Source organism: Balaenoptera musculus, chromosome 17, assembly GCF_009873245.2.
Source record: "Balaenoptera musculus isolate JJ_BM4_2016_0621 chromosome 17, mBalMus1.pri.v3, whole genome shotgun sequence".
Taxonomy (NCBI): domain Eukaryota; kingdom Metazoa; phylum Chordata; class Mammalia; order Artiodactyla; family Balaenopteridae; genus Balaenoptera; species Balaenoptera musculus.
In genome coordinates, this window is record NC_045801.1 from 46,093,395 (window position 1) to 46,115,912 (window position 22,518).

General features: G+C 37.0%; 1 protein-coding gene across 1 annotated transcript in view; it reads right to left on the reverse strand.

Annotated features, from left to right (window-relative positions):
* NECAB1 (N-terminal EF-hand calcium binding protein 1) overlaps positions 1-22,518 on the reverse strand; it is a 206,651-nt gene that overhangs the window by 149,818 nt on the left and 34,315 nt on the right. The window contains exon 3 of the mRNA XM_036830071.1: positions 454-479. Coding sequence (XP_036685966.1) covers positions 454-479 — 26 coding nt within the window. The remainder of the gene's footprint in view (positions 1-453; positions 480-22,518) is intronic.

The window sequence follows — 22,518 nt, forward strand, 5'->3', positions numbered from 1 at the left end:
CCCCACTGAATCACTTGTTTTGCAAGTGACATTCCAGAATGGTTTAGGCAAGGTATGGCACAAAGTTGTTTTTACATACCAAGGGATCAGCTTTGCAATAAAATAATCAAAGGCTCTGCACAATATATTTGAAGTCAATAATGAAGTTGTATTAAACAACAATTTAAAAATATATTCAAGTTGGTGGAATATATTCTTGTGAAACTTATTGTACTAATTACAATTCTCATGCTATGAACAAATTAATAAGGGCCAACTCTTTCTTCAGTGAAATATATGCTTGAGCAAAACTCATGGATAAAGATAAATTCCTTGAGATCTCAACTATCTTTTACGTTATTCCAGAACTCCTAATCTATGACATTAATTTCAGGGTTTGTAGAAATATGTAAGACAGTGTTCTTTTTTATTCTAAAGCAAGTAATGGGTTTGATTGGCTTTAAATAAACTTACCACATAGTTCTTCTGTGTCAAGATTGCTGAAAAGATGAAAAAAAGTATTATTATTTATGTAATATTTAAGTTTTTAAATAGTTAAATACAGTTATTCCCCAATCTGTATTGTTATATTAATAGATGATATGTAGTTATGGTATTTTCTCTTATAGATTCTACACTGTTTAAGTAGTCAACCAAATATTAGCAATGATTATCAGATTTTGTCTTTAAACAGATAATTCTTGGGATTTGTGTTTCCCCCAGGTCATGCTGGGGGAATACTGCATAATTTTAAAGAATGTAGGCTCTGGAGCCAGAACGCTTGAGTTGAAATCCTAACTCCACCATTTACCATCTATGTGACCCTGAGTACTTTTCATCTATGTGTCTCAGTTCCTCAGTCCCAATACGGGAATAATAATAATTTCTGTTTCATAGGAATGCCATAGTATTTAAATTGGTTAATAAATATAAAGCAGTTAAAAGGTAATTGGCACAAATTAAACACTTAATAAATGTTAGCTGTCATATTCCTGACTTGGTAGAACTGCTAGAACTTCCATATCTAAATTCAACTTCTGGGTTAAGTTTGATTCAATCCTTATTTCAAATGATTTCTAAAATATAATGAAGAGTTACATTGCTTAAAATTTACATGTAAACAACAGAAACACATTACAATAATGAAAATAACTTCAAAAGAGCCAGATGAACTGTTAGCAGATATAATACATTACTATCAGAAGAATAATGTCTTGACCAAGGAAGATATGGTACAGGAATTCAAGAATGGTCCAATATCAAGCAATACATCAATATAACACTACATCATAATTTAAAGGAGAAAAACCATCATATTAACAAATACTAAATGGGAATTTAATAAAATTCAACATTCATTCCTATTTTTTAAAGTTTAAGTGAAATAGGAATACAAGTAAACCTTTTGAAGATGAAGACTAATAAAAACCAACTGCAAACAACAGTTAACTGAAAATCTTTGACTACACACAGATGGTACATGTCAAAACTCAATGTAAATAAACTTCATAATTCAGTCCTCCTTTAAGAAGTAGTCAGGTTGATAAACAAGAGGGACATTGGTGTAAGCATTTCAAACACCAGTCCTTTTACCAGTTCCATCACTAAATTTGTTATATAATTTTAAATTCAGGACTTTATCTTAGGACATTGAATATTTGATCCTGGGCAAATGACATCTCCATACTAGAGTAAGTCTTTTTGTAGAGTAGTATTTGCCATCAGATAGAATATGCAGAGCCTTCTGTAATAGCTTTGGTGTGGACTCCTCTTTGTTCATTTATTTATCTCACAAACATATACTGCTATGTGTCAGGCATTGTTCTAACTGCCATAGATAAATAGGTTGCAAGAACTACTGAGATGAATATCTCAGATCACTAGTCTCTAGCAGCTCAATTTAGAGGTACACTTATGCAATAAATAAATAAAATGCAATAAAATAGTCAGGGGGGAAGTGGTTAACTGGCAAAAGTTATCAGGGACTATATAATAGAGGATAAAATTTGAAGACTAATTCTCAAAGGTTAAATACAAGTAAAAAAGACAAAGAAAGGAGGAAAATTCCAGTTAGAGAAATACCATTTGCAATAAAAATTTGAAGTGTTAAGAGTATGTTACAAAATTTCTAAATTACTAAACTGCTCAGAAAACTGAGTAATTCCTGTGGCTAGAGCATAGCTCATTATGAAAAAAAATCAAACTAAAAAATGAAAAGCCTCATGTGATAGTCTAAGAAATTTCTACTTTTTCTTTTTGTCTATTTGGAATCAAAGAATTTAAAGGTGAATGGTATGAACTACAGTCTGGGCAAGAATGTGGCAAGGAGTGCTCAAGACCATCCACGGGGGCAAGAAGAAATACTTTTTATTTTTCTGGAAAAATGTATTTTATTTATTTATTTATTTTCCTAGAGTTTCATTGAGATATAACTGACATATAGCACTGTATAAATTTAAGGTATACAGAATAATGATTTCACTTATATACATCAGGGCATGATTATCATAATATGTTTGGTGAACATCCATCATCTCATACAGATACAAAATTAAAGAAACTAAAATTTTTTCCTTGTGATGAGAACTCAGAATTTACTCTCTTAAAAACTTTCATATATAATATACAGTGTTAATTATACTTATCATGTAGTACATTACATCCCTAGTACTTATATACCTTGTAACTGAAAGTTTGTACTTTTTGACTGACTTCCTCCAATTCCCCCTTCCCCAACACCCTGCCTCTGTAACCACAAAACTGATCTCTCTTTCTATGAGTTTGTTTGTTTTGGGAGTATAATTGACCTACAACACTATGTTAGTTCCTGTTACACAACATAGTGATTCAATATTTCTATACATTTAGAATAATCACCACCATAAGTCCAGTTAAGTTCTGTCACCATACAAAGATATTATATAAGTAATGACTATATATCCCACGCTATACATTTCATACATGTGACTCATTATTTTGCAACCGGAAGTTTATACCTCCTAATCTCCCTCACCTATTTCTTTCCTCCCCCCATTCCCTCCCCCTGGCAATCACCAGTTTGTTCTCTGCATCTGTTTCTGTTTCTGTTTCATTATGTTTGTTCATTTGTTTTGTTTCTTACATTCCACATATAAGTGAAACCATACAACATTTGTCTTTCTCTGTCTGCTTACTTCACTTAGGATAATACTCTCTAGGTCCATTCATGTTGTCTCAAATGGCAAGACTTTATTCTTTTTAAATGGCTAATATTCATGTATATTTATGTATATATGTCACATCCTTTATCCATTCGTCTATCAATAGACACTCAGGTTGCTTCCATATCTTAACTATTGTAAATAATGCTGCAATGAACATAGGGATGCATATATCTTTTCTTTTTTCCAAAAATAATAACCAGCATTTATTGACTGTTTACTATGTTCCAGGTACTGCTATAAACATTTTATGTAAAAATTATGTAACTTTTTATTATGGGAAATTTTAAACTTAAGAAATAAAGGAAAGATCATTATGGATAAACAACAAGATCCTCCTGTATAGTACAGGAAACTATATTCAATATCCTGTGATAAACCATAATGGAAAAGAATCTGAAAAAGAATATATATATATCTATAACTGAGTCACTTTGTTGTACAGCAGAAATTAACACAGCATTGTAAATCAACCATACATCAATAAATTTTTTTAAAAATTAAAGATCATTAAAAAAAACTTTATGTATGCCTTGCCCACTTTAAATCATTATCATCAACATTTTAACATTTTGCCATATATGTTTTATTAACCACCATCATTCTCTTCCCTCAATATTTTTTCTGGAGTATTTAAAGCAAATGCCAGATGTCCTATAATTCACTCATAAATATCTTAAATACATTCTTAACTTTTAAAATATATTAGCTATTTTAGTCATCAAAAGCAGATACTACTATTATTCCCATTTTACATATGTGTAAACTGAGGCAAATGTTATTGAGTGATTCAAACCCTGGAGTCTAATGGCCAGACTCCAAGGTGGCCCCTGACCCCTGCCTCCTGGTATTCACATTTTGTGTAAGTGCCCTCACAAGTTACACCAGGGTGGGTCTGGGAGACCATGCATATATCTTTTCTAATTCGTGTTTTTGTTTTCTTCAGGAGTGGAGTTAGTTCTATTTTTAATTTTTTGAAGAATCTCCATACTGTATTCTACAGTGGCGGCACCAGTTTACATTTCCACAAACAGTGCATGAAGGTTCCTTTTTCTCCACATCCTCACCAATACATGTTATTTATTGTATTTTTGATAATAACCATTCTGACAGGGGTGAGGTGATATCTCGTTGTGGTTATGCTTTGCATTTCCCTGATGATTTGATGTTGAATATTTTTCATGTACATGTTGGTGATCTGTATGTCTTCTTTGGAAAAATGTCGATTCAGATACTCTGCCCATTATTAAATGGGTTGTTTGCTCTTTTGATGTTGAGTTGTATGAATTCTTTGTTATTTTGGATATTAAGCCCTTATCAGAAGTTCCTTTAACATTTCTTATAAAACTGGTTTGGTGGTGCTGAACTCTTTTTGCATTTGCTTGTCTGTAAAAATTTTCATCTCTCCTTCAAATCTGGAGTAAGCCTGGTCAGATAGAGTTTCTTGTTGTAGGTTTTTCCCTTTCATCACTTAAAATATATCATGCCACTCCCTTCTGGCATGCAGTGTTCCTCCTTAAAAGTGAACTGATTGATAGACTTATGGGAGTTCCCTTGTATGTAACTTGTTGCTTTTTCCTTGTTGCTTTTAATAGTATCTCTTTAATTTTTGTCATTTTAATTACGTGTCTTGGTGTGTGTCCTAATGCAACCAGCCTCCTGGTAGGTGGGGCTGTTTCTCCAACTGGATATTTTTTTTTTTCTTGAGATCTGCTAGTACTGGTGCCACAGACTTGACAGTGGGTCAGGTCCCATTGCTAAAAAGCTAGACAGAGGATTCCAAGAGGGCACTTGCCAGCACTTTGTGGTAGAATGGGCTCCAAGAAAAGGCTGCAGCCAATATCTAGGTCCCCAATGGTTCCATACTAAAATACTATTAAAGTACTAAAGTGTTTCTCACCTAAAACATTACCTTACTGAGCTGTTTACCTAAGCCATTTAAAGATTCAGTGCAAACGAAACTCTCCCATTTACCATTTCAACAAAAAGGATAAAATACCTAAAATGAACCTACCTAAGGGGACAAAAGACCTGTATGCAGAAAACTATAAGACACTGATGAAAGAAATTAAAGATGATACAAACAGATGGAGAGATATATCATGTTTTTGGATTGGAAGAATCAACATTGTGAAAATGACTATATTACCCAAAACAATCTACAGATTCAATGCAATCCCTATCAAACTACCAATGGCATTTTTCACAGAACTAGAACAAAAAATTTCACAATTTGTATGAATACAAAAAAAGACCCCGAACAGCCAAAGCAATCTTGAGAAAGAAAAATGGAGCTGGAGGAATCAGGGTCCCTGACTTCAGACTATACTACAAAGCTACAGTAATCAAGACAGTATGGTACTGGCACAAAAAAAGAAATATAGATCAATGGAACAGGATAGAAAGCTAAGAGATAAACCTATGCACATTTGGTCACCTTACCTTTGACAAAGTAGGCAAGAATATACAATGGAGAAATGACAGCCTCTTCAATAAGTGGTGCTGGGAAAACTGGACAGCTACATGTAAAAGAATGAAATAAGAACATTCCCTAAAACCATACACAAAAGTAAACTCAAAATGGATTAAAGAGCTAAATGTAAGGCCAGACATTATAAAACTCTTAGAGGAAACATAGGCAGAACACTCTATGACATAAATCACAGCAAGATCCAAAATAAACAAATGGGACCTAATGAAACTTAAAAGCTTTTGCACAACAAAGGAAACCATAAAAAGATGAAAAGACAACCCTCAGAATGGGAGAAAATATTTGCAAATGAAGCAACTGACAAAGGATTAATCTCCAAAATTTACAAGCAGCTCATGCAGCTTAATATCAAAAAAGCAAACAACCCAATCCAAAAATGGGCAGAATACCTAAATAGACATTTCTCCAAAGAAGACATACAGATTGCCAACAAACACATGAAAGGATGCTCAACATCACTAATCATTAGAGAAATGCAGATCAAAACTGCAATGAGATATCACTTCATACCAGTCAGAATGACCAACATCAAAAAATCTACAAAAAATAAATGCTGGAGAGGGTGTGGAGAAAAGGGAACCCTCTTGCACTGCTGGTGGGAATGTAAATTGATAGAGCTACTATGGAGAACAGTATGGAGGTTCCTTCAAAAACTAAAAATAGAACTACCATATGACCCAGCAATCCCACTACTGGGCATATACCCTGAGAAAACCATAATTCAAAAAGAGTCATGTACCACAATGTTCATTGCAGTATTGTTTACAATAGTCAGGGCACGGAAGCAACCAAAGTGTCCATCAACAGATGAATGGATAAAGAAGATGTGGCACATGTATACAATGGAATATTACTCAGCCATAAAAAGAAACGAAAGTGAGTTATTTGTAGTGATGTGGATGGACCTAGAGTCTGTCATACAGAGTGAAGTAAGTTAGAAAGAGAAAAACAAATACTGCATGTTAATACATATATATGGAATCTAAAGAAAAAATGGTTCTCCAGAACCTAAGGGCAGTACAGGAATAAAGACACAGACGTAGAGAATGGTCTTGAGGACACGGAGGGGAGGAAGGGTAAGCTGGGAAGCAGTGAGAGAGTGGCATTGACATATATACATTACCAAATGTAAAATAGATAGCTAGTAGGAAGCAGCTGCATAGCACAGGAAGATCAGCTTTGTGCTTTGTGACCACCTAGAGAGGTGGGATTGAGAGAGTGGGTGGGAGATACAAGAGGGAGGGGATATGGGGATTTATGTATATGTATAGGTGATTCACTTTTTTGCACAGCAGAAACTAATACAACAATGTAAAACAATTATACTGCAATAAAGATGTTAAAAAGGGGGAAAAAAAGATTCATGCAATCACTATCAAAATTCCAATGGCATTTTTCACAGAAATAGAACAAACAATTTTAAAATTTGTATAGACCCACAAAAGACTCTGAATAGCCAAAACAATCTTGAGACAGAACAAAGTTAGAGGTATCACACTTCCTGATTTCAAACTATATTACAAAGCTATAGTTATCAAAGCAGTATGGTATTGTCATAAAAACAGACATGTAGATCAATGAAACAGAATAGAGAACCCAGAAATAAACCCATGCACATATGGTCAATTAAGTTGTGATAAAGGAGTTTAAGAATATACAAGAGGAAACAACAGTCTCTTCAATAAATGATGTTGGGAAAGCTGGACAATGGCATGCTGAAGAACAAAACCAGACCACTATCTTAGACCATACACAAAAATCAACTCAAAATGTATTAAAGACTGGAATATAAGCCTGAAACCATAAAACTCCAGCAAGAAAACATGCGGGGTAAACTCCTAAACACTGGTCTTGGCAATGATTTTTTTTTAATTTGACAAATTAAAAAATGCAAATGCAAAGACAACAAAAGAAAAAATAGGAAAAAAATGGAGCTACATTAAACTAAAAAACTTCTGCAGAGCAAAGGAAACCATGAAAAAATGAAAAGTCAATCTACACAATGGGAGAAGATATTTGTAAATCGTGTATCATGATATATTATATATAATCGTATATACATAAGGGGTTAATATCCAAAATATATGAAGAATTTATACAAGTCAACAGCAAAAAAAAAAAAAAAATCTGTTTAAAATGTCATCAAAGGACTTTTACATTTTTCCACAGAAGACACACATATGGCCAGCAGGTACATGAACGGTACTAAACCTCACTAATCAGGGAAATCAAGTCAAAATCACAATGAGATATCACCTCATACCATCAGAATGGCTGTCATCAAAAAAACAAGAAATAAGTGTTGATGAAGATATGGAGAGAAGGGAATCCTTGTGCATTGTTGGTAGGAATGTAAACTGGTACAATCGTTATGGAAAACAGAATGGAGGTTCCTCAAAAAATTAAAAATAGAACTGCTATATAATCTAGCAATTCTACTTCAGGGTATATATCCAAAGGAAATGAAATCACTATCTTGAAAAGATATCTGCACCTCCATGTTCAATTTAGCATTATTTACAATAACCAAGATATGGAAACACCCTAAGTGCCTGTAGAAGGATGAAAAAAGAAAGTGTGATGTGTGTGTGTATGTATACATACATATATATATATGAATATTATTCAACTATAAGAAGAAGAAATCCTGCCATTTGCAAAAACATGGATGAACCTTGATGGCATTAAGCTAAGTGAAATAGGTCAGATAGAGAAAGACAAATACCTGCTTATATGTGGGATCTAAAAAAAAACCCAAACTCTTAGATACAGAGAGCAGATTGGTGGTTGCCAGAGTGAGCGGTGTGGGGTGGGGGAAATGGGTGAAGGGGGTCAAAAGGTAAAAACTTCCAGTTAAGATTTAAGTTAAGGGGATGTAACATATAGCACAGTGACTGTAGTTAACAAAAATGTATTGTATATTTGAAATTATACCCAAGAAAAAAAGAGTGTAATGATGCGAGGTGATAGACATCAACTAAACTTATGGTAATCATTTTGCAATATATACACATATCAAACCAATATGTTATACATCTTGGACAAATACAATGTTGTGTGTCAATTATTTCTCTATAAAACTGGGGAAAAATGAGCTATGGTGATTAAAACAAACAAACAAACAAATTCTCAGTGGAAGATCTACTGGGAAGTAGCCTAAGTAGAATGGCCAGAGGAGATTGTTGTCTCAGAAGTCAAGGAGAAGAGAGTTCCAGGAGTTCACTATACTGAAGAAAAGCACAATAAGGTATGAAGAAGAACCACTGCAATTTACACTTACTGTCTTTGGCAACTTTTGAAACAATAGTTTCAGTCCTTTCCTGAAATTGGAGCCAGGGCAATGCAAACATAGTATAACCATCATTCTCTGGAGAAATGTGGCATGAAAGGAAGAAATAATGTAGAGTTATTGTGGAGTTGTGGAGACATAGGGAGATGGAGTCAAATGAAGGGAGGAAGTTATATTTACAGACTGGAACCAAGACACTGAGAGGAAAGAGGAGGTAACAGATGGAGAGACGCCAAGCAGAGACAGGAAGGAGGGGTTTGAAGCACAGCTGTAACCTCAAAGACGAGAAGGCATATTCCTTTCTCCTAGCCTAAAAAAACTTTTTTTAAAGGCAGAAATCTAATCAGTTCATAACCATGTCTATTTTCTAGTTTAGAGTTTTCTAAATCTGGCTGAGCATTTGGACCACATGAGGAATTTTTAAAATGCAGATTTCCAGGCCAAACCCTTAAAGTTCAAGGTGTGACTTAGGAATCTCTTTAAAGAAGTTGCCAAGGTGATTTTGGTAGTCAGTCCTTCCCTCTCAATACTCTACCTTTAACACTTTCTCTCAAATCAAATAAACTATTTCTTAGAAAACTAGCACATGCTTTTTTGTAAATATACAAAACATTGGGAAATGGTCCAAATTTAAGAAAGTTTGTTATAACTAGCAATGTTTCAATCTTCTCAAAAAATGAAAAAAAAAATTCAGAGAAAAAGAATGGTTACTTTGGAGAGTAGGAAAAATGATGGGTTTGGAGCATGTTTATACCTTTCTTTTTATGCAATGAAATGCATTGTTATGCATAATTCTAGCATGCCTCATAAAATCCTTGATCTTTCTACTAATATTTCTAAAATTCAATCTTGAGTGCTTATTTCAAATATCACTTTGCTTTGAGAATTCAGTCTTTGCCATCAGACAGACAGTATAAGAAAGGCAAGAAGAAACATTCCAGAAAATTGTTCAATACAGTGGAGAAAGCTTTATTAGTGAAAAATGAATTCTTCCCTTTTTTCTTTTTTCTTTTTCTTAAAATCAATATTGTGTTTTCATCAAAGTATATTCAAGTGCTTGATATGGACATGAGGGGAAAATAAGTTGTTTTGGAGTTCATATATATTTATGTTATTGGAAAGGGCAGAAATTACAAAAATTAAGCAAAATGTTAATTATAAGTGAAAAAAGAGGGAGGTTATTATGTGGAACCAAGACATATGGGATCTATTCCAACATTCTGAGGTACTATTAGCAATTATATGATGTTCTGAATTTTGTATGTGAGTTAGGAGAGGGAAAATAAATACTTTGTAGAAATATTTTGGACTTTGCATACATTTTATATCACCTATATCCAATATAATCTCTTCCATTCCACTGATTAATTTAACCACTCAAAAACATGTCTGGGTAGTGATCCTATATTCCTATATTTTAAAAAATCAGACTGAAAGAAAATCCATACAAATTTAAACATAATCACATGTAAAAGTCTGCATACATGTGCTGAGCAATATATTCCTTCAATGGCCTGCTTATCCCCCTTCAGGACCAGTACATGAACTTGTTTCACTGGTTTGCCTTATAAAATATCTCATTTTACTAAGATTCCTAAAACTCAAATTTGCAAGCTTATTTCAAATATCCCTGTTGCCATTGAGAACTTTGTCTTTGTCATCATGCAGGCAGTGTCCTTGTTTGTTTAGGCAGGTAATAATTATACGTACAAGACATAACATTCAAAAGGTAAAATGGATTCACCAGTGAAAAGTCTGTCTTCCTCCTACCTCAACCCCTAGCCACACAGCTCACTTCTGGTAGGGCATATATTATTTCCAGTTTCACGTGTATCTTTCCAAGAATATTCTTATATTAACTAACAAACTCATGCATATTTTTTTTCTTTTTTAATCAAAAAGTAGCATACTGTACAGGTTATTCTATATGTTGCTGATTTAATGACAATATATCTTGGACATCTTTCTTATCCATATATATAGTGTTGTCTCATTATTTATAGTGTTGTCTCACTATTTTATTATAGTGGTTTTCTACCAAATGAACGTACAGTAAATTATTTATGAAAGCCCTACTCAATGAGTATAACTGTTAAGACAGGCTACCTCCAAACTAACTGAAAGGTAATTTTACGTATAAAGAAGTCCCACATCAGTGCGCTCATCTCTAACTACTCCTCCTAAGTCCAGGCAATTCCCTCTCCAATTCATTGCTATCAGATGACATCCCATTCTCAATATATAGTCTCATGTTTGAAACCTGGGTTTAACTCTGTACTGTGAGGCTGTATCTTGTAGCAGCAGAGAATCAGGAGATGTGAGTTTTTGCTTGGATCCACCATTGACTAGATGTGCTACTGAACTTAAATAAGTTGCTTAGATTTCTAAGCTAGAGTTCCCTCATGTATAAATTAGGGATAGAAATAATTATACCTTTCTCAATAGATTGTTTGTGAAGATTGAATAACCTAATATATATAATGCCTTTAGCCCCTTGCCTGGCACATAACTAGTATCCCCCAAAGTGGTAGCTCTCATTCCAAGGGGCACTTAGATAATTATGCTTTAGCAGACCAAAGGGGTGAAGGATTCTTAGTCATTTACCATGTGCCAGCATTTCCTTTACCCTTAACCATATAGAACTGATTACCTATTATTAGGAGAGAATGACACCATTTTAAAGGGCTGGGTCTTTCTATTTCCAAGTAATATTATGATATTATGACAAGGGAAAGAGGATAAATGCATGAGATACTCTTTAGACTTTATATCTTTCCCTATGTCAGGGAAATTTTCCATGCTTGTTTATTTGCCAGAAGCTCAAATGAAGAAGAGAAAGGTGAAATTGTATGTCATCATTGTCAGTCACATTGGGTTACCTTGAGGGAGAGAAGTTCCCGTTTTCAGAGCTTGCCTGTGGGTGAAACGCTCCTCGACTGTCTCTCCTAAGATCAGAGAAGACATTGTGGGGAGTGTACTCAATTCTCCTTGGGCAAAAAAACAGCTCCAACAGAAACCTCACCATCGTAGAAATCTGAAGAGCCAGTCAGGGTGATACCTGATTGTTACTGAATGCTATCTTGAACAGAAAATAAAGGGATTTGTAGAAACCCCTGTGGGCTGACTGACGGCATCTTCTTAGAATTCTGAAATTTTTACTCACAGTCTCATAAATGGAAGCTATTAATTAGTTCGAGATCTATAAGGAAGAAAAAAAATCATCCTTGATGTTTAATTAAAAAATTCTCCCGAAGAGCCCAAAGCCTAACTTCTCTTGTAATACTCTTCTACTAGCAGAAATATTCCTACTTCCATAATTTTTCCTTCTCTTCCCTGGACCTGGAAAGACAACTTTCTTCTTCTCATATCATCATGTTAGACCCTGCAATGCCCTGCGTGTGTTCCATCTTCTTTACAATGCTGTTTTTGACCACTCCAGCCAATCTTTGACTTTCACTCTTCTGAACCGTCAACTGTCGTTCTTAGCCTTTTCTGCATACTGACCCTATTGAGAATCTTTAAAACCAGGAACCATCTCCAACTACTTAGCCACCTAGAAATGACATATAAATATACACAAAACTAGATTGGTAGTTTGAGAACCCTCAAGACCTATCCTTGTAATCCTAGGTTCTTAGCATTTTTCTCCGAATCAACCCACTTGGTACTGCCTTGTATTGTTATTTAGCTGGTAAATGTAATGCATGTATTATCTCCCTCATAGGTTAGTAAATTCTTGAGCACATGGGTAGTAAAATTCTTAACTTATTGGTATCATTCTCAGTGTTCTATAAATATCTCAAATAGAGGTGCCTCCCAGAAGGGAGTGGCATATCAGGAACAGCAATGGGTCATTGTGCAGTGATTCTCACCCTTGGCTGCACATTAGTATCACCTAGAAAGCTTAAAAAATACTGATGCCAAAGCCCTGCCACCGGTTCTTATTTATTTGGTCTTGGGTACAGCCTTGGCCTAGTAATTTTTTTAAAAGCTCCCAGGGTAATTCTAATAGGCAGACAAGGTTGAGATCCACCAGTAGGTGACTAATAGTAAACTCTCCTGAATCAGACTGATCAGGTTTGAATCGAACTCTTACACATTGTAGCTGCGTGATCTTAGCCAAGTTACTTAACTGCTCTGAGGCTCAGTTTACTCAATTGTAAAGTGAAGATAATGATAAATTTAGCCTTACAGGTTGTTCTGAGAATTAAAGGACATAAATCTTGAAACATTTGACAGGGTCAGGCAAAGAGTAAGCACTCAATAGATATCAGCTGCTACTATTACTTTAAATAATAAACATACACACACAGATACTTTGGTATACACCTCACAACAAAGACCTAAGTGCCTTACCCTCTTGGAAACAACACAGGTGGTTCCCATTTAATTATAAGTGCCATCCTTCTAGCCATTATTCCCAGAGAGCTGTTTCCATGTTTTTGTGCTACAGCTCAGCTATATCATAAGATCCTGTTTCTGGGTGAGGCAGTAGAAACAGCAGAGAAAGCTCCAATGGAGATAATAAGTGAAAGAAGCTGGGACAGGTACAATATAGACTGTAATGGTCTGAGTTAGCATCTTTGACTTGATGATACCACCAAATGAACTTCAGCAGGTGTATTCACGGAGCACATGCCTTCATAGCACTCTCTGAGATTCCTCCTTTAAGCATTTTGCTGTGGGAGTTTGGCTTCAGGGGAGATTAATTCCTTGGGAACATTTTTGTGCAATAATAATCCATGTATAACTATGTTTTTCTCAGCTTCAAATGGTACTATGTTTTAGGATAATTGCAAATTTGAACAGACAAAGAAATAATATATTAAATACACACATCATTAGAAAAAAATGTGATCTTTGTTTCAGTTGGGTTGAATGATACTAGTTTCCTAATAGCTTTCTTTATAGATGTAATTTAAAAAATAAAATCAGGGACTTCCCTGGTGGTGCAGTAGATAAGAATCTGCCTGCCAATGCAGGGCACAGAGGTTCAATCCCTGGTCCAGGAAATCCCACATGCTGCGGAGCAACTAAGCCTGTGCACCACAACTACTGAGCCTGTGTGCCTAGAGCCTGTGCTCCGCAGCAAGAGAAGCCACCGCAAGGAGAAGCATGCGCACCGCAAAGAAGAGTAACCCCTGCTCACCACAACTCGAGAAAGCCCATGTGCAGTGATGAAGACCCAACGCAGCCAAAAATAAATAAAATTAAATCTTAAAATATAAATAAATAAATAAATAATAAAATCAAGTATGGTTTTTAATCTTGTATCCCCTTCCCAAAAAACTTTAAAAAATACTCTAAGAAGTATCAGTGTCTTGCTATGAATGAAAGAACATGGCTTAGGCAAATTAGTCAATCATTCACAGCCTTAGTATTTTCTGTTTAAAATGGTTAAGTGAGGGATGAGTGGGAAAGCATGTTATTATGAGAAAATTTAAATTTTGAAACCACGAAGTTCTGGTTTGATTCCCTGATCCATCCTTTACAAGTTATGTGACCCTTGAACTTTTGAAGGTCACATTGAACTTTTCAGGGCCTTGATAAGCGGTGGTAATTTAAAAGGAGGTAAAAGCATAAAACAGTTAAAACAGTGCTTTGCAAAAAGTAGGAATTTGCCAAATTTTAGCTTGTACTCTTCCTGACAAATATTCATTTAAGGAGAAATCAGATATTTCTCCACAATGCAAGTAAGGAATCCAGGAGAGACTTTAATGGATACATTTCTCTCAGAACACTCCTTCCCCAGCAATAAAACTATAAACAACAACGAAAGTATATTCATTCATTTTAACTAAATTTAATGAAGGAGACACTGGATCCTGTGTACTGGGGAAGGAAAGAAATAAACACAATTAAAAAATAAATAAGAATTTGATGATTTCAATGGAAAAAAGAGACTTGAACTCCACTAATAAGATATAGACAAAGTAACAAAACCCAAGATCTCCTGTTTCCTAATCCAGTGCTCTTTCCTCTGAGCTGTCCAATAAAGCATACATTGTGATTTTTATGGTGTTTCTGTATCATGTATTACACATTTATCAGCTCTCTGTATTTATGACAAATTATCTTTACATGATTCATTTTTCCCTTCTCTCCAGGATTCACTATCTGCTCCAGACTGTCAGTTCCCCCGGCCTCTTTGACATTATGCCAGATTTCTTCAAGCTTAAATCTTCTTCCTATTCTCCATTAATTTATAACATGCTTTGGGGAAATGTGCTGCTTTGTGCACAAAGCCATATTTAAGTTATTGAAATAAATATCAAGGGGTATTGCTTTTCCTATCCCTTTCTTACCTTACTTACCTTTCTTTTAAACCATCTAGTTTCTCCCTTCCACATCTCCATTTTTATCTTCCTCTCTCTGTTCCTTTCTGACATCCATAAGAGAAAATTTAAATGATTTGAAGTGAATTAGCAACTACTTTATTTGACAGGTCACACTGAATTCCCTTTTTCCTTGTATAATTTTGGCATATTAAATCAATTCTAGACTATGGTTCATTCTAGTCCCTTCTCTCTCTGCTTTGGAGAGTTCAAACACAAAAGAAAATAATTTTATTACAAAGATGGAAATTATTACTACACGCAATGATCAACTATGGCTGTTTTGTTAAAAGCTTTTTTAAAAATGAATAATACAGGGAAATTTTAACTTGTTTTTTGAGTATTCTACCATAAAATAACAAATCTGAGTAATAATCTAAATTATTCTAAGGAGAAGTGGCCAAAGGTGGAGGCTTAAGAAGACCTTGAGCTCACCTCCTCCATGTGCATCCATGTGCACACCAAAATTACAACTATTTGCAGAGCTACTATTGATGAGAAAGACTGAAGACTAGAAAAGATATTCTACAACTAAAGATGTAAAGAAGGAACTACAAGAAGATGGATATGAGGGGTGGAGACACAATATAGTCAAGACTCAATCCCTGAGTAAGTGACCCACAAATGGGAAGATAATTACAATTACAGAAGTTCCCCTCAAGGAACAAGGAGTCAGCCTCACAAAGAGCCCCCCATACTGGGAACTTTGTACCAGAAAGATGAACCCCCAAGAACACTTGGCTTTGAACGCCAATGGGGCTTATTTTTGGGAGAGTCAAAAGGCTGTTTGAAATAGAAACTCCACTCTTAGAAGGGGTTCACAAAAACCTCACATGCCCTGGGACCCAGGACAGAAGCAGTAATTTGAAAGAAGACTGGGACAAACCCACCTGCTGCTCTTGGACAGCCTCTGGAGAGACAAGAGGAAACTGGAGCTCATCCTGGGTATATAGACACTGGCCAAAGTTATTTTGGGGAGCTCATTCTACAATGAGGACACTGGTGCTGGCAAGTGCCCTTTTGGAATCCTCCATCTACCCTATTAGCACTGGGATCTGGCCCCACTGACCAGCCTGTGGGCACCAATACTGGGATGCCTCAGGCCAATAAGATAGCTAGGTGGGGACACAGCCCCACCCAGAGCAGGTTAGCTGCCTTAAGATCCCCTGAGTCCACAGCCACCCTGGAGCCCAGTCCAGGCTACCAGAGGGCCCAGGACCTAGCCCCTCATACTAGTTCACTGGCACTATCCCCAGGGCACCTGGAGCCACACAGCCAGCCACTGAGACCCCTCCTCACCCACCAGTGGGCTGGCACTATCTCCAGGGTCAGCCTCACAAACCAGTGTGCAGGTACCAGCACCAGGACCATCTGGACCACAGCCGGGACAATCAGCAGGCCAATACCAACTTTGGGATACCTTAGGCACCTCAGCCAGCTACCCATGATTCAGCCCCACACACCAGTGAGCCAACACCAGCTTTGGGAAACCCTGGACCCTGCAGCCAGCCTTGTACGAAACTGGTCCTGCCCACCAAAGGATCAATTCCAGCTCCTAGACACCCAGGGCCCTGTAGCCAAGACCCCAGGACCTGGTCCACCAATCAGTGAACTGGCAATAGCTCCTGGACCCAAGAACCCCAACCCTGCCTACCAGCAGGCCAATACCTGCTCTAGGACAACTTGGACCACTCAGTCAGTCAACTAGGGATCCAGCCTCACTCAACAGCAGGCAAACAACAGCTCTGAGACACCATGGACCCTGCAGCTAGCAGTGTCAGGAACCACCCTACCAGCCAGCAGGCCAACACTACACATGGGACCCTCAACCCCACAAACATCAACCCCAGAACTCAGTTCCACTCACCAGTGAGTCAGAAGTAGCCCTACTTGAGAAAACATTTGCAAATGATATGACCAATAAAGGATTAACATCCAACATATATAAACAGCTCACACAACTCAACATCAAAAAAACAAACAACCCAATTAAAAAATGGGAGAAGAACTGAATAGACATTTTTCCAAAGACGAAATGTAGACATCCAACAGGCACATGAAAAGACACTCAACATTGCTAATTATCAGGTAAATGCAAATCAAAATAACCATGAGATATTACCTGACTCCTGTCAGAATGGCTTTCATCAAAAAGACCACAAATAACAAATGCTGGCAAGGATGGGGAGAAAATGGAACGCTGTTGGTGGGAATATAAATTCTTGCAGCCACTGTGGAAAACAGTATGGAAGTTTCTCAGAAAGCAAAAAATATAACAACCATGTTGGAGACACCTTCAAGATGGCAGAGGATTAAGACGTGGAGATCACTTTCCTCCCCACAAATACATCAGAAACACATCTACATGTGGAACAACTCCTACAGAACACCTACTGAATGCTGGCAGAAGACCTCAGACTTCCCAAAAGTCAAGAAACTCCCCTCGTACATGGGTAGGGCAAAAGAAAAAACAGAGACAAAAGAATAGGGACATGACCTGCACCTCTGAGAGGGAGCTGTGAAGGAGGAAAAGTTTCCACAAACTAGGAGGCCCCTTCACCGGCAGTGAGGGGAGTGTCAGGGGGAAGCTTTGGAGGCACAGAGGAGAGCACAGTAATAGGGGTGCAGAGGGCAAAGTGGAGAGATTCCCACACAGAGAATCGGTGCCAACCAGCACTCACCAGCCTGAGAGGCTTGTCTGCTCACCAGCAGGGATGGGTGGGGGCTGGGAGCTGAGGCTTGAGCTTCGGAGGTCAGATCCCAGGGAGAGGACTGGGGTTGGCTGCATGAACACAGCCTGAAGGGGGCTAGTGCACCACAGCTAGCCTGGAGGGTACCTGGGAAAATGTTGGGAACTGCCTAAGAGGCAAGAGACCATCATTTCAGGGTGCGTGAGGAGAGGGGATTCAGAGCACCACCTAAAAGAGCTCCAGAGGTGGGTGCAAGCTCCGCCTATCAGTGCAGACACCAGAGATAGGCATGAAATGGGAAGGCTGATGCTGCAGCCACCAAGAAGCCTGTGTACAAGCACAGGTCACTATCCACACCTCCCCTCCCAGGAGCCTGTGCAGCCCACCACTACCAGGGTCCCGTGATCCAGGGACAACTTCCCCAGGAGAACACACGGCATGCCTCAAGCTGTTGTAACGTCACGTTGGCCTCTGCCGCTGCAGGCTCACTCTGCATTCTGTACCCCTCCCTCCACCTGGCCTGACTGAGCCAGAGGCCTCTAATCAGCTGCTACTTTGACAGATGCCCTCAGGCAACTACACATGGAGGCAGGGCCAAATCCAAAGTTGAACCCCAGGAGCTGTGAGAACAAAGAAGAGAAAGGGAAATCAATCCCAGCAGCCTCAGGATCAGTGGATTAAACCCCGCAATCAACTTGATGTACCCTGCATCTCTGGAATACCTGAATAGAAAATGAATCATCCCAAAATTGAGGCAGTGGATTTTGGGAGCGAATCTAGACTTGAGATTTGCTTTCTGCATCTAATCTGTTTTTGGTTTTATGTTTACTTTCGTTTAGTATTTAGAGTTTATTATCATTGGGAGATTTGTTTACTGAATTGGTTGCCCTCTTCCTTTATTTTCTGTGTATACATATGTATATATTTTTTCCTTTTTCTCTTTTTGTGAGTGGGTATGTGTATGCTTCTTTGTGTGATTTTGTCAGCATAGCCTTGTTTTTACCATTTGTCCTAGGGTTCCGTCTGTCCATTTAAAAAATTACTTTTTAATTTTTTTTATTTTTTAAGACTATTTTTTATTTTAATAACTTTATTTTATTTTATTTTTTCATTATTTCTTTCTTTGTTTCTCCCTTTTCTTCTGAGCCGTGTGGCTGACACAGTCTTGGTGCTCCAGCCAGGTGTCAGGCTTGTGCCTCTGAGGTGGGAGAGCAGAATTCAGGACATTGGTCCACCAGAGACATCCCGGCTCAATGTAATATCAAATGGTGAAAGCTTCCCCAGAGATCTCCAACTCAACGTTAAGACCCAGCTCCACTCAATGACCAGCAAGCTACAGTGCTGGACAATATACGTCAAACAACTAGCAAGACAGGAACACAACACTACCCATTAGCAGAGAGGCTGCCTAAAATCATAATAAGGTCACAGACATGCCAAAACACACCACCAGATGTGGTCTTGCCCACCAGAAAGCCAAGATCCAGCCTCATCCACCAGAACACAGGCACCAGTACCCTCCACCAGGAAGCCTACACAACCCACTGAACCAATATTAGCCACTGGGGGCAGACCAAAAAGAATGGGAACTACGAATCTGCAGCCTGCTAAAAGGAGAAAACAAACAGAGTAAGTTAAGCAAAATAAGAAGACAGAGAAACACACAGCAGATGAAAGAGTAAGGTTAAAAACCCACCATACCAAACAAATGAAGAGGAAATAGGCAGTCTACCTGAAAAAGAATTCAGAGTAATGATAGTAAAGATAATCCAAAATCTTGGAAATAGAATGGAGAAAATACGAGAAACATTTAACAAGGATCTAGAAGAACTAAAGAGCAACCAAACAAGGATGAAAAAACAATAAATGAAATGAAAAATTCTCTAGAAGGAATCAACAGCAGAATAAATGAGGCAGAAGAATGGATAAATGCCCTGGACGATAAAAGAGTGGAAATAACTACTGCAGAGCAGAATAAAGAAAAAAGAATGAAAAGAATAGAGGACAGTCTCAGAGAACTCTTGGACAACATTAAAGGCACAAACATTCAAATTATAGGGTTCCAGAAGAAGAAGAGGAAAAGAAACGGACTGAGAAAATATTTGAAGAGATTATAGTTGAAAATTTCCCTAATATGGGAAAGGAAATAGTCAAGTCCAGGAATCAGAGAGACTCCCATACAGGAAAAATCCAAGGAGAAACACGCCAAGACACATGTTAATCAAAATATCAAAAATTAAATACAAAGAAAAAATATTAAAAGCAGCAAGGGTAAAACAACGAATAACATACAAGGGAATCCCCATAAGGTTAGCAGCAGATCTTTCAGCAGAAACTCTGCAAGCCAGAAGGGAGTGGCAGGACATATTTTAAGTGATGAAATGGAAAAACCTACAACCAAGATTACTCTACCCTGCAAGGACCTTATTCAGATTCAACGGAGAAATTAAAATCTCTACAAAAAAGCAAAAGCTAAGAGAATTCAGCACCACCAAACCAGCTTCACAACAAATGCTAAAGGAACTTCTCTAGGCAGGAAACACAAAAGAAGGAAAAGACCTACAATAACAAACCCAAAGCAATTAAGAAAATGGTAAAAGGAACATACATATCGATAACTACGTTAAATGTAAACGGATTAAATGCTCCAACTGAAAGACATACACTGGATGAATGGATACAAAAACAAGGCCTGTATATGTGCTGTCTACAAGAGACCCACTTCAGACCTAGGGAAACATACAGATTGAAAGTGAGGGGATGGAAAAAGATATTCCATGTAAATGGAAATGAAAGGAAATCTGGAATAGCAATTCTCATATAAGTCAAAATAGACTTTAAAATAAAGACTATTACAAGAGACAAAGAAGGACACTACATAATAATCAAGGGATCAATCCAAGAAGAAGATATAACAATTGTAAATATTTATGCACCCAACACAGGAGCACCTCAATACATAAGGCAAATGCTAACAGCCATAAAAGGGGAAATCGATAGTAACACAATCATATTAGGGGACTTTAACACCCCACTTTCACCAATGGACAGATTATCCAAACTGAAAATAAATAAGGAAACACAAGCTTTAAATGATACATTAAACAAGATGGACTTAATTGATATTTGTGGGACATTCCATCCAAAAACAACAGAATACATTTTCTTCTCAAGTGCTCATGGAACATTCTCCAGGACAGATCATATCATGGGTCACAAAACAAACCTTGGTAAATTTAAGAAAATTAAAATCGTATCAAGTATCTTTTCCAACCACAACGCTATGAGACTAGATATCAATTACAGGAAAAACCTGTAAAAAATACAAATACATAGAGGATAAAAAATACACTACTAAATAACCAAGCAATCACTGAAGAAATCAAAGTGGAAATCAAAAAATACCTAGAAACAAATGACAATGAAAACACGATGACCCAAAACTTATGGGATAAAGCAAAAGCAGTTATAAGTGGGAAGTTCATAGCAATAACATCCTTTCTCAAAAAACAAGAGGCATCTCAAATAAACAACCTAACCTTACACCTAAAGCAATTAGAGAAAGAAGAACCAAAAAAAAACAAAACAAAACAAAACAAAAGTTAGCAGAAGGAAAGAAATCATATTGATCAGATGAAAAATAAATGAAAAAGAAATGAAGGAAACAATAACAAAGATTAATAAAACTTAAAGCTGGTTCTTTGAGAAGATAAACAAAATTGATAAACCATTAGACAGACTCATCAAGAAAAAAAGGGAGAAGACTCAGATCAATAGAGTTAGAAATGAAAAAGGAGAAGAAACAACAGAAACTGCAGAGATACAAAGGATCATGGGCGATTACTACAAGCAACTATATGGCAATAAAATGGACAACCTGGAAGAAATGGACAAATGCTTAGTAAAGCACAAACATCCGAGCCTGAAGAAGGAAGAAACAGAAAATATAAAACAGACCAATCACAAGCACTGAAGTTGAGACTGTGTTTAAAAATCTTCCAGCAAACAAAAGTCCAGGACCAGATAGCTTCACAGGAGAATTTTGTCAAACATTTAGAGAAGAGCTAACAGCTATCCTTCTCAAACTCTCCCAAAATATAGCAGAGGGAAAAACACTCCCAAACTCATTCTATGAGGCCACAATTACCCTGATAACAAAACCAGACAAAGATGTCACAAAGAAAGAAAACTACAGGCCAATATCACTGATGAACATAGATGGAATAATCCTCAACAAAATACTAGCAAACAGACTCCAATAGCCTATTAAAAGGATCATACAACATTATCAAGTGTGGTTTATCCCAGGAATGCAAGGATTCCTCAATATATGCAAATCAATCAATGTGGTACACCGTATTAACAAATTGAAGGAGAAAAAACATATGAGCATCTCAATAGATGCAGAAAAAGCTTTTGACAAAATTCAACACCCATTTATTATAAAAACTCTCCAGAAAGTAGGCATAGAGGGAACTTTCCTCAACATAATAAAGGCCATATATGACAAACCCACAGCCAACATCATTCTCAA